The 14,103-nt window shown below is 33.9% G+C and overlaps 1 protein-coding gene across 1 annotated transcript; it reads left to right on the forward strand.

Moving 5' to 3' along the window:
- Nucleotides 1–232: 232 nt before the first annotated feature.
- LOC109174019 (protein prune homolog) lies at nucleotides 233–10,578 on the forward strand. The gene is made up of 11 exons (XM_019323312.1): nucleotides 233–1,115; nucleotides 2,358–2,545; nucleotides 3,184–3,264; nucleotides 3,360–3,401; nucleotides 4,491–4,577; nucleotides 5,843–5,969; nucleotides 6,047–6,127; nucleotides 7,171–7,308; nucleotides 7,977–8,041; nucleotides 8,199–8,304; nucleotides 10,321–10,578. Exons 1-11 carry the CDS (start codon nucleotides 488–490, stop codon nucleotides 10,404–10,406), a joined length of 1,629 nt encoding a protein of 542 aa, XP_019178857.1. The 5' UTR covers nucleotides 233–487; the 3' UTR covers nucleotides 10,407–10,578.
- The last annotated feature ends 3,525 nt before the right edge of the window (nucleotides 10,579–14,103 follow it).

Below are 14,103 nucleotides of genomic sequence, written 5' to 3' on the forward strand. Positions count from 1 at the left end.
TGAAATGAAACTGCAGTGTATACAAAATGAAACTGAATACAATTTCACATATTTGAGTGTATAATGTACAGCTAAACTGTAATTATAACAAAATAATAGTGTGGTTGTGTTGAAATGAAACTGAATTGCATATTTGATGTGTGGACACCAATGCATTGTGGACCGCGGCAACAGTATAATACTATAATTTGCCGACATGTCACTCCATTGTTTGTATATGGGTGTAGTTCTGTCATGAGTACGGTTTGTCACTTTTGATGTCATCGGCGATACACCCGGCGACTGCCACTCCAAACCAAAAAAAGAGTTGCTGTCCATCTGAGTTCTCCACGGCGGCGGAATTCACAACACTATCCAGCGCCGGCCTCTACTATGTCGCCTCATACCCCCCCTCTCTCTCTCTTTCTCTTCTCATCTCCTTCTACGCCCTCGTTTCTCTCCGCTCTTCCGCCTTCCTATTCCAACACCGCCTCCGTCAACAACCTCAATGTCTGCCGAAAACCAAAATCAAGAATACGTTCGCGTTCGAGACAACCCTTTCTTTGCCGGCATGCGGAGAGGCGACGCCGCCGGTTTCAGCAGGGGGAACACTTTCGAAGTTCAAAGAAAGGTTGCAGGAAGAACTTTTCCGAGGTCCAGTTCCGACGCCGGTGACCGGGGACACAAAAGGCCTCTTATCAATTTTCCCGGCGAAGCCACGGCCGGAATCCGTTCAACTGATTCACCCCCGACTGTGATTCTTGAATCCTTTGATCAGTCACCCTCCGGGAAAGTACAAACGGCTTCGGAAACGGATTCCTCCACGGAAACTTCTCAATCTGATTTGAATGAATCGCCTGTGGAGTCTAGTGGCAAATCAGTTGAAGTGAGCGAAGAACACAGTTCTAAGCTTAAAAGATCAGATAGTGTGAGCATTGGGAGCACGAATTGGTTCGGAGTTCCGCTTCCTCCTACAGCAGCTTCGTTCTACAATGGGAATTCAGCCCGGATTGAAGTTGTGGAACCGTGTGAAGGAATTTGCAGGCTTAATATGTTTCTAAAAGCTGGGAAAGATGACGTCAAAGCTGGGGTGCCTTCAAGATACCTGCATGCTGCATTGGGCCCTCAATCATCTGGTAATCACACTTTATCAGCTTTTGCTGAACCTTAATTTTATGGACTGTTGGCTTATAAACTCAAAAGTATTGCCCACTATATTCCCAATGCTGATTAGGTGCACTAGGTACACACTACTACACAGTACATTATTTTTATGCGAGTTAATTCCATTTTTGATTCTAGATTTATAGGTGACACTTCACTTTTAATATTTTTTTTCATAACACCCATTTTTTTCATAGGATTATTGTGGCATGATCATTTTGGTCTTCTCCCAACAAAAAAATTTAAATTTCGTTAAATTCAAGAGCATTTCGGTCTTTAATTATGAATTTTTTTCAAAGAATCTACATAAAAAAAAAATAGCGGGTCAATATGCTTTGTATAAAAAAAGATCGAAATATCCTTGTATTTAACGACATTTCAATGATTTTGTTGATGGAATATAAAAAATGGTCATGTCACAATAATACTAGGACAAAATGAAGATGTTATGATAAAAAATGACTAAAAGTGGACTGTCACCTATAAATCTAGGACAAAAAATGGAATTAACTCTTATGCATATGGTACATTATTTTTATGTGTAATGTTCATTATTTAAATGGGTACAAAATTGTATAAAAACAACTTTGAGGGCTCATTATTTATATGCATAAGGATCATTATTTGTGTGCATAAAGTTCATTATTAAACTTAGGGATGCGGTTAAATGGAAGGGACGCATCCATCTTTAACTAAACCTAAGGGATCCATCCTTGACCTTGGGTATAGAATAGTCTTAAATCTTCGAACTTCAGGCCAGCTATCTCACTCTAAGAGGTGCCTACAATTCAACAAAGGAATTATTTACTCTGTTCGGTGGATACCCTGGGTTACACCCAAAATCAAATAGTGTTCATTATTTTGAACATGCACAAACTGATTGAAGGTTAATTATTTAGGCATGTATATTCTAATATAGTATTTAGTAAAATCTAGGTTCACTATTTGTATGCATAAAGTTCACTATTTGTGTGAATGTGTTTTAATGCATGGTCCACAGTAAAATTTGCTCTATATTCCATAATCGTTTATGATGTTTGATACATGGCCCTGCTTTGACCACAAATAGGGTAATCTTAACAGGATGGCCTTATAAGGGATATCATTAATGGCAGAAATAAAATGCTTCATTTGATCAGTTTATTAGATGGTATATTGGATTAATTGCATTGTATGCTGTTTAATGATATTGTATTTCTATTTGTGTAATGCAGATATTGGTTCTGTTGCTTCAACCATCATGTATGCCTTTTACTTGAATGAAACAGTTCATAATAACCAATTCTGCATTGTCCCTGTCATTAACATCAACCGGTCCGATTTCATGAGTTCTCATGCTGAGCTCAAATGGCTACTGGATTCTTGCTTTGTTGATCACTCATCCTTGATTTTCATTGATGAGGTACATTGATATAGTAATATTATACTAACACCAATTTCATTGTTTACTCAGAAAGGGAAGAATGTTACCTGTACTTGAAATCTTGATCTCTTCTTTAATTTCCTTATATAGAAAAAACACCTTAATCTTTTTGGGTGACCAGAGAAACCCGCAACCACTACCCGAGTGTGCATTGGGTAAACTCCGTATTGTAACCCTAACCGGCAAAGGATCATAAGGAGGTAAACCAGCCTAGGTTGCCCATAACTGACTGGCTCAAACCAAGAGAGTTGGAATTCGAACTCCTGATCTTGTGGTTACAAGTTTGTATCTTTAGTCATTTTGGCTGGGTTACCCCGAAAGACCTTATTTTCATTTCATTGCTCACCGTATCAATATGAAATACATTAGTTTAACCCTGTTTTTTTAGCTAAAGGCATCTTCTTGTATCCCTTATCTCTTCTCTTGAAAATGTACTTTGAAGTTTGAATGTTATTGTGTCAGTTAATATACAAGATTGAATATTGCATTACTACAAAGACTGTCACTTCTCATAATGAATATTTGATTTCCTGAAACTTCAGTATTCCTCATTTTAGTTCTGTCACAGATTTTGAAGATTTAATTTCTCACTTTTTAATTGCTGACATAATGAACAGATTGATCTGTCTTACTATGATTTGTATGGGAGCCTTGCGCTGGCTCTAGTGAATGGTGACAAGCTTCCATCCAAACAAGAGGTAAATGCACTTTTTTTTTTTTTTTTTCCCAATGTGTTTAGTTGCTATTAACTCACTGCAAACAGTGATTACTTACTGGGCTTATTACTTGATAGGCTCTTAAAGAGGCAGTGGTCGAGATATTGAGCTGCAAAGAGGTAAACAGTTATGTTGTGGATTAGAACGCTGTGGTTCTTTCAATTATAAACAGTCTTGAGAACTACCTGTTACCAGTAAAGTTTTAACAATTCACTAGCTTCACATCCTCAATGTCATGTAGTTTATTTTTGGTCTTCTTTTTTTCATTGTTTTTTATGATTAATTATCTCATGTAAATATGTTTTTTTTTTTTTTCCAAGAAGAGGTTTCCTTCTCCAACGGGAACATATATGTTAGTAGTTTAAAAGACAAAGACCATATTTAGTAACATAATTAGCTTATCAGTCAATTTTGACTTGTTTGACCACTATTAGTTGTTTGGCTTGGTTAAACAACCAATATGAGTATTTAATTAATTAGCTTTTTGTAACAGTTTATTGCTCCAAAACGCTAAAAGTCAAAAAACTGTTCAAAGTAGTTTTTTCAATTTGCTTTTTGAGAAAGTCATGTTCATTAATCAGCTATTAGCTAACAACTAATTTATCAAATATCTTTCTACAACCAGCTAATGCTATGAACTAGTCAAACCCACTAATCCAATCAACTAATAGCTATTTACCAAACACCCCAAAGAAATAATACTACCAGCCCTATTTGGTAAAAAAATTGGCCTATAGGCCAATTTTGGTTTATTTGACCACTATTAATTGTTTGATTTAGTTAAAATATCAATATAAATGTTTGGCTAATTAGTTTTTTGCAATTCCAAAAGGCTAAAATTCAAAAAGCTACTCCAAACAACTTTTTCAATTCGCTTTTTGAGAAAGGAAATTATACCAAACAACTATCAGCTATCAGCTAACAGCTAATTTACCCAACACTTTTCTATAATCAACTAATGTTATCAACTATTTATACTCTCTAATTAACACAATCAGCTAACAGCTAACAGCTAACAACCATTTTACCAAACAGGGCCGGTACCATTTTATGTTTGTTTTCACATATGCAGCTTTATCTCCAAGACTGTCCTGTTTCTTGATTAATTGAGTACTTAATCTACAATATTTTTTTTTTGAAACAACTTATTCTACAATATAATTCCATATAGATATGGTCCACCCAGTTCTCACTTCAAAATTTTGCAGGAAGCATCCTGCTGTACGCTTATTGCTGAAAAGTTTGTTTTAACTTCACCTGAGATACTGGCTCAACAGGGATTTAGTCAACTTCTGGTACCTTACTTTATTCTAAAGTCACTTGTTCATACACATATGTTGCTTTATGCATGTCTCGTGTTTGTTTCCATATACTAATGCTTTCCCATAAAAGACCCTTCATCTTATTATATGTTCTTATTTATTATTTTCTTTTTACTAAGATCCTCGGTGTTTATTGTCTTTTCTTACTCTTTTTCTCCTCACAAGATCGTTTATTAATTGATGATCTATACACGCATTTGTTGTGGACACTAGTGTACAAGCATGCATTTGGGGACATACAGACCTGTTGAGGCACATTCCGTGATTTATCTCAATTAGTTTCTAGGGCAGAAGCGGTGAGGGGGTCTTACATTTGGGGTTCAAACTTATTAAATGATGATTTGGAATGAGGGAACATGAAAAGCTTACCTTTTTTATGCCTTGAATTTGAAGTTAAAGCATTAGTGTTCTGGAAACAAACGTAGATGCTTGGATGAAAGCTTTCCCCAGACATTCCTGATGCAATATAAGAACAAAGAAATTGTATCCCTTAAATCAATATAATTACTCATATATTTCTATACTTGTATGGATATAGGCCCTGATTGGTAATATAGTTAGTTTATCAATCAATTTTAGCTTACTTGATCACACTATTAGTTGTTTGACGCTAAACAATCAATACGAGTGTTTGATTAATTAGTTTTTTTGTAACAACTTATTGCACCAAAATGTTAAAATTCAAAAAACTGTTCAAAGTGGCTTTTTCGATAAGCTTTTTGAGAAAGTCATTTTACATGTAATCGGCTAACAGCTAATTTACCAAACAATTTTTTACAACTGGTTAATGCTACCAAACAATTTTTTACAACTGGTTAATGCTATCAACTAGTCAAAGTCACTAACCCAAATCAGCTAACGGCTACTCCCTCCGTCCCATTTTATGTGTCTGGTTCCGTTAATGAGGCTTGACTGAAGTTATTTGTAATTCAATTTTTATAATATTAAATTTAGTATTAGTATACAAAATTTATATATTTAGAAACAACACCAACAGTACTATTAAAAAAAAAAAAAACTAAATTTAAAAATAAGTAAAAAATACTAAAGAAAATAAACAAAGAAAGAGTTGGTTTGACTAATGAATAGTAAGTAGGACAGATAAAATGAGACAGATGAAGTATTTACCAAACACCCCATAGTCATTGTTAGATGCTGATAATATGTTCCATAATTTATTTTGCTTTGCTTATCCTTATTGTTGCTTCTAGCTGACCAAAATGCTTGTGTCATTGTAGTTAGCGGGCATCCTCATGGATACTGCAAACTTGACAAATCCTCAGTCTACTACAAAAGACAAATACACAGCCACGTTGTTGATTAATGGAGCTGGTCGATTTGGATGCAATGGCCTCTACGAAATTTGTATGCCATTCCTCAATATCCATTCTTTACTTTCCTGTTGTTGAGACTCACCACCGAGTTTAAACTGTCTCTTTCAGTGAGATACAAGATGAAAGATGTACCTGAATTGAAAGCAAGTCAAATTTTGCGGAAAGATTACAAGAAATGGACTAAAACAGGTTTGGACCTTTACATTTGAAATCCAAAGCTTGTCAAAAACCATTTAGCATGTCTCAATTACATGTTTGGCCTGATAACTAGATGTAACTGTCGTAATTTTTGAATGAAATGCCATGATAATAGATTCATTTGAATTGAAGTTGAAGTGAGCCATTTAATGACCATAAACTTGAGAGCTGATAGGGGCCGTGGGTTCTATTGGGTGAAAGTTTAAAGGAGATGAAATTACCCCTTAAATGTAAAAGATGTCAAATATAGCTTGATGATTAATAGAATGGGAAGGTGTTTTTTTTTTGTTGTTTTTTTTTTTTTAAATTTAATTTAATTTAATTTTTTGCTGATACATTAGATTTCTCAACTTGGGCTAGACTAATCTTAGGTCTTCAGAAACCCTGTCCAAGAGCTGCTGGAGGAGGTAAATCGCGAGTCGCCCAATCAATCCCTAGGTTCTCACCCTTTGCGTGTACATTTTGTGCGGTGATCAGTCAAGGTCTCCTAATGACCCTCTAGGATCCCACTCACACTGCCACTTGAGTAAGGCTTTAGAATGGGAAGGTGTTTTTTTTTTTTTTTTTTTTTTTTTTTTAAATTTTTCTTTTGATATATTAGGTTTCCCAACTTAAGTTAGGCTAATCCTACGCTCACAGAACCTCTGTCCAAGAGCCACCGGAGGAGGTAAATCGCGAGTCGTCCCGTTAATCGCAGGTTCCCACCCCTTGTCTGTACACTTTGTGCGGTGATCGATCAAGGTCTCCTAATGACCCCTTAGAGTGGAGCAATGCTTTAGAGTGGTAGGTCAAACCAACTGAGCTAGCCCTGCGTGGCATGGGAAGGTGTTTTTAGTTTTTAAGCTATAATTGACAGCATCGTTGTGTGGTATAATTAATAGTTAATTTAAAGATGCTATATATATTCTAACTGAATCAGAAGTGTATGCATTTTCATGTTCCATTTTGTGCATTTCCACAATATATGGTATCTGTTATCTTGTGTGCTGATGGCATTATATTTTTCAATTAACCATACTTTTTTTCTTCTCAAGTTGGGAATGGCGTGAATCCTAATGGTAGTAGGTCAAGATCTGTGGCAACAAATATTGGAATGAGTTCAATTGGAATATCAATAGCCCAGCTTCTGGTACATGAGGCTACTTCAACAGAAGATATACTAGAGTTCCAGCGTAAGGAAATGATGAACTTAATTTTTAAGATTTGGATTATAAGCAGATGCTAACAGTCCACATTGATAAAATAAGAGAGAACATATGAATTTATAAGTCTATGAGTTAAACTAATTAATTGATTGGATACAGGCTAAGATTATAACAAAATACGAATATAATCCTTGACTATAGTAGTTTTACACAATTTAGTTATTTGTTAAAATTTTTGATAGTTGTGTGTCAAAAATAAGGTCTAATAGTAATTCTAATTATTTGAGTACGAAGATTTGTGTCTTAATAAGGGGAAGAAGAAGGAATCACCCCAAATGGGATGAAGGATGAGAGCAGTCAATTAATAGAATTTTTAAAACAGAACTAAATTGTGTAAAACCATCAAATCGATGACTAAATTGAACACAAAAAATTATTTAGGACTAAATTGAATAAAACCACTATAGTTCAGGACTATATTGGGTATTATTAACTCCAATAAGAATTAATTTAATGTACTTTGTAATTGTACTCTATCTGGTTTATGGTTTATGGTTACATTCATATATGGTGTCTACAGTTAATCATAATTTCATTTTTATCTTGTGGCCTATAGTTTAAGACATCTACCATGATAATATGTAAAATGAACTTTTGCTTGTTGATTAAAGGCAGCTATGTTATTGGAAGTGCAGGATTTGAGAATCTTAGCCTACTCGTGATTGTTTCTGGTTATTATGATACAGAAAAGAAGTTCAAGGTTGGTCTATTCTCAGATCTATTTACTTTTTTTTTTTTTTTTTTTTTTTTTTTTTTTTTTTATAAATTTTGAAAGAGTCCATAATCATAATTATGGTGATAATGCAACCTTTTATTAATGTTTTGAACCTGTTATAACTCTTTTTATATCAATTTAGAGGGAAATCCTTATCTCCGCGGATTCTTTGGAGCTTTTGAGAAGCCTGATTCATTTTATGATGGCCAGAGCAAACCAACTTCCCCTCAAAGTTTTGCAACCGTTAGGTCAGTTTTCTCTTTCAGGAGTGCTGCTCTCTACATGATTATTATTATTTTGGTTAGACCACGAGATATTGGGAAATTTTAATGTGGACAATGGTCCATGTAAAAGTGTAGTCTATAAAGTAAGTATCATTCTAATTACATTTTAGTTTCATTTGACAATATTGTTCTGTTTTTTTAGTTTTATTTACCGCACGCACACACTAGTTTCATTATAGCAATACTAAAGTATCATTTTAATTCTAGTACAGTTTCATTTGACAATATACATTATTGTATGAGCTTTATTTTGTAGTTTCTCATTTTACCACACACACTAGTTTAATTATAATAATGCTAAAGTATTATTTAAATTACACTACACGTTCATTTGACAATATGTTATTATATGACTCTGGAATTTAATCTCATTTTCTGCACACACTAGTTTCATTTTAACAACATTAAAGTATCATTTTAATTATACTACAGTTTCATTTGACAATATACGTTGTTGAATGAGTTCTGTTTTTTAGTTTCAATTTTCACACACACTAATTTCATTTTAACAAACTAAAGTATCATTTTAATTCTACTACAATTTTATTTAACAACTATGGTTTACATAGTACTATGGACCATGGTCCACTATATAACAATTGACGATTGAGTAGACCCTAACTATAGGAGACACCTTTCCCTGTTCTTGGGCCGGCTCAATTAAGGAGCAAAGTGCTGGTCATATTGATGGCAAATTACGCCTTGGAAACGTGTTCACCATGAATGGTGAACACGGGTCCAAACGGCGCCGTTTTTACGTAAAAAAAAATAAAATTCGCGAATGTGGTGTTAACGGCGCGCGTTTGGTCAAATTATGAATTTTTTGTTATGAGATTATGAATGTACTGTAAATTCATAATCTCATAACAGAAAATTCATAATCGCATAAAAGAAAAATATTTATTAAATTATGAATTTTCTGTTATGAGATTATGAATTTATGAATTCATAATCTCATAACAGAAAATTCATAATCTCATAACAGAAAATTCATAATCTCATAACAGAAAATTCATAATCTCATAACAGAAAATTCATAATTTATGAATGTTGAAGAAGCTTGCGCTACAGAGGAGCAGCCATGGTTTCAGACGGGAATGTGTAGGCATGGTTCCAAAGTGAATGTGCAGGCATGGATTCATAATTTATGAATGTCCGAAATCATTGCTCACCTCAAATTAAAGTGAAACCGCGAAATGTGAAAATGAAGAAGAAAAGTCACGCGATTAATTAAGGAAAAAAAGAAGAAGAAGATAACAGTGCACTAACACCGTTGGGACCGTGTTCACCATGGATGGTGAACACGGTTCCATGGCATAACGATTGTCATATTGATTTTTCCATACGAGAGGCAATCATTATTTTGTGGCTATGTAGACCACAAATAAAAAGTACATTATTTGAGTACTGAGAGTACATTATTTTGTATACTATCAACTAATGTGCATTCAGTACACAAATAATGTACTTTTAATATATTAAAAACCTGTACCTTGTATTAATAAAAAATACATTATTTGAGTACTGAAATTACATTATTTTGTATATATCAAATAATATAATGTAAATTCAATACACATATAATGTACTTTTAGTATATTAAAAGTGTACTTTCTATTCGTGGAAGGTATATTATTTGATTACTGAAAGTATATTAATTAGTTAGTAGAAGAAAAATGTGCATTGTATTCATGGTCCACAGAAAAATTTGTCTACCAGAGAATGGGATTTGAACTCCCAACACCTTTTAAGGGGTGAGAGCACACAACTACTCACGCCAACAAAACTGGATTTCTACGAAATTAGTTTGCCTTGTGAATTTCATATCTCTGAGTTTTTCTGTGTTTGTAACGAGGTCCGGGGCTGGTTTTATGCCCGAATGCTCTCACCTGTTGATGTTTAAATAATGGATAAAAGGAAGTCCGTAATGGCAAATGCCATGAGAGATCTAATAAGTAATTTTTGACGTCATCTGTGCAGGTCTTCCAGATGCGATGAGGGCATTTGAGATTGATAGAATTACTTCAAGGAAGTCAATTGAGTCTCTCCTTGAAGAATTTCAATGAACGCCAGCCCAGATGATAGTGTGTAATGGTCTTATTATGGCAGGCTATATACATGCTCTTAATATCTCCATATTCGGTTCTTTCTTTCTTCCCTAGCTACCTCCTTTCTTGCACTATATATATATTCTATTACTTTGAGAGGACTCAGAAATGCAGAATTGAACACTACGCTTTTGAATTTTTTTTATTTTATTTTTTGTTTGTTTGTAATTATTAATACGGAGTACTTTTTTCTTTTGGTCTTGCAAAATGGGGTTTTAAACTTATTTTTCAAAACTATGACATTTTAAAACTTATTTTTTATAGAAGTTAATTACATTTTTTATCCTAGATTTATAAGTGTTAGTTCATTTTAATTTTAATACTTTTTTTAAATGTTATTTCAAAACATTACTTTTGGTCTTATTATTATTGTGACATGACTATTTTTTGTTATCTGTCAACAAAATCATTTAAATGGGCTTAAATGCAAGAGCATTTTGGTCTATTAGTGTTAAATCATTTTTTTTTTTTGGGTTCTAGATTTATGTGTTACTCCACTTTTAGTTGGGTCAAATAGGCCATTGAACTTTACTCGAAAGTGTAATTGGGCTCCTGAACTTCAAAACTTATCATTTTAGTGCATCTAAACTCAATAATCGGTAATTTACCTGAAATGACCCGTCATTAAGATTCTGGCGACAATCTCGGCGAAAAAAAATTTCTGGCAACTCTATAGATTTAAAAAAAAAAATCCAGCAACTGTTATCGGTTGTCTTCTTCATAGGAGAAGATGACCAATGGTCGCATTCTCTGGTAGAGAAGATGACCAGATCTGGTCGTCTTCTCTGGTGGAGAAGGCAACCACAATCGGGTTGCCTTCTCCATGGAGGAGATCTGGTCGCCTTCTCGATTCTAGAAGGTCATCATCTCCATGAAGAAGAAGACCAGACTGTGGTCGCCTTCTCCACCAGAGAAGACGACCGGTCGGTTGTCTTCTCCGGTGGAGAAAACCGGAAAATGGTGCTGCCAATTTTATTTTTTTTACGGTCATGAATAGTGTTCAACGACCAGAATTTTACTGGTAAATCATACTGAACTGACTCATTTTAACAAGTTTGAGTGTTTAATTGCATTTTTTTAAGTTCAGGGACCTAATTACACTTTCGAGTAAAGTTCAAGAGCCTATTTGACCCATTTTTTTCCTTTTTTTTTTCAAAACATTTTATTCGGTCCTAGCATTATTTTGGTGCATGCGATCATTTTTAATCCTTCATGCATCAACAAATATGTTTAAATGATATTATAAATGCTGTTATTAATCACTCCAAGCCCTCCTCTTTTTTTTTTTTTTTTTTTTTTTTTGGTAATAAACTTTTATCTATATATACGTCTGCTGTAAAATCCAAAAAAGTACAATTGAAAAAACCACATGTTTACTCCATGTCAAACCTTAAGTCTAGTGCGTAAGTCTACTTTATAAAAATCTACTAGTAGTTCTATAACTAAGAAGAAAAGGGAGGATTTCTAGGGGTTAATAAAGTCATTTTAATGTCATTTAAATATATTTATTGACCAAGGACAAAATGCTCAGACCACGTTTGGCTAGTGGTTTTCTCACTAATCGCATTATTTCCATTACAACTTAATGGCACAGTAGTGAATCGTGGAGCAACAGTATGCCCTCTACTTTGACCCACGGTATTTGCAAAGCTTAAAGAAGGATTAAAATCATTATTAAGCACAATAGGAGTTGATAAATTTTACTCAAAATATGCATACAGATAAATTTTTGAGTAAATTGATTATTGAGTAGGATTCTTGCCTTCTTGGTGGTCGTTTATCTTCCACACATCACAAAATGCAACACCATAGAGAACAATTCTATTATGCTAAGTGATTTAAGTTTACTTTGTTCTTTGCACTTATATACTAATAGAGACTAAGGAAAACAAGAAGCCTTTGCCTTTCTTGTTGTACCCGGTGTTCGTATATCAGCAACGTCGAAAATGCACAGCAGCTTTCGTTGAAACCTGGATGGGAAGAAAACTGGAAAATATGGTAGATAAGGTTATATCTATGGCGTGTGTATTAACACGCCCTTAAAAGCATTTGCGACCAGGGGTATCGCATGCTCCCGACAGGAAAACACAGATGGACAAGAACAATAGCGTTCATATAACTCAGGCAGTAATGAAGGTTCAGCGTGTATGATGAAATGAAAGGAGTATGTTATATACTGGAAGTAGTAACAACTCTTTCATTACCATCCATGAAGAATTGCTACAAAGAGGGAGAGCAAAAAGGAGAACCACGCACGTTCACAGTTTGTGCGAAAGCAAAATTTTAAGCCCAGCACACCGCTTCACGCGTGGGATCTCCCCTTGTTTCCTCTTCATAACACTTCAAGACTTCTAAGAAAGGTTGTAGTTTAAAAGGTGAGAAATAGTGAGGAAGCCAAGCAATGTGGGACTAAGAGACAAACTCAAGCATTGCATTAAATGCTTCTTAAATGTTCCCAATAATCCCCCACACATTTAAAGTGGCAAGGCTATACCGCACCAACCTGAGTGCACACCAGAGTTAATTTCCATATCATTGTATAAAACTTGAACTGACATGTAGTGGAATCAAGTAACCCTTTCTCGAGAGTGAATTTGATCTTGAACTCATCGGTCAGTCGCGTTTTGAACTTAGTTGCACTCATTAACTTTGTAACAATCCATGTTTCGTCTATCTCTATATATAGACACTTTAATCTGGCAAGTCTATCTCAGCACAGACCACCTGTATTCGGCTACAGATTTGTCACTATACTCTACAGTTTTGTAAGTCTTTCCGTGATCTCATTTGCCCAACACAGGTGGTGCATCACGAATTTCTTACCTCATTGGATTTCAAACCCATCTTCCTTGAAGTATCAAGGACGGTCTTACAATTCAGACCTTTTGTGAAGGGGTTTACAATATTCTTTTCAAATCTCACAAACTCCATTGTGATTACCCCATTCAGCATCAACTGCTTACAGACTCAAGTTATCCTGGTAGAATATCACTCAATTAGTTATCCTTTTATATTTTCAGTCAATTCGTAATATCAGATTCATTTTCAGCCAATTATTCTTTTTTATATATTTTTGCCTAACTTTTGTTCCATTTTTAATTGATGGTGTAGATATTATTATTGAAATATTTCCGTTTCATTTTTAATTTACCTTTACTATTGTTTAAAATATGCATTTACTATTGATAAGGTAGAATATTATTATTGAAATATTTTCCCCTAATTTTTAATTTCCATTCCATTTTTAATTAAAATGCAATGATCTGACCATTTTTTAGTCAATTATAGATCATTTTTTATTTGCAGTCAATTATTAATATTCATTTCCTTTTATATTTTAAGTCAATTAGTAATATTAGATTCATTTTCAGTCAATTATTCTTTTTTATTTTCAATCAATTAGTCAATTAGAATATAGATGCAGTGATATTTTTACCTAATTTTCGTTCCATTTTAATTTGATGATGTAGAATATTATTAATGAAATATTTTCGTTCCATTTTTAATTTATCTTTACTATTTTTTAAAATATGTCTTTACTATTTGATGATTAAAATATTATTATTGAAATATTTCTTTTCCATTTTCAATTTTCCTTTACTTCTAACCACAACCAAAAAAAAAAAAAAGAAGAAGAAGAAGAGACTTTGGACTT

Source organism: Ipomoea nil, unplaced genomic scaffold (assembly GCF_001879475.1).
Source record: "Ipomoea nil cultivar Tokyo-kokei standard unplaced genomic scaffold, Asagao_1.1 scaffold0519, whole genome shotgun sequence".
In the NCBI taxonomy this organism is placed as follows: domain Eukaryota; kingdom Viridiplantae; phylum Streptophyta; class Magnoliopsida; order Solanales; family Convolvulaceae; genus Ipomoea; species Ipomoea nil.

Coding starts and splice junctions, on each gene's coding strand:
- LOC109174019 (XM_019323312.1), top strand. CDS start 488: ATGTCTGCCGAAAACCAAAATCAAGAATACGTTCGCGTTCGAGACAAC. Junction 1,116..2,357: donor ATTGGGCCCTCAATCATCTG/GTAATCACACTT, acceptor TGTGTAATGCAG/ATATTGGTTCTGTTGCTTCA. Junction 4,578..5,842: donor AGGGATTTAGTCAACTTCTG/GTACCTTACTTT, acceptor GTGTCATTGTAG/TTAGCGGGCATCCTCATGGA.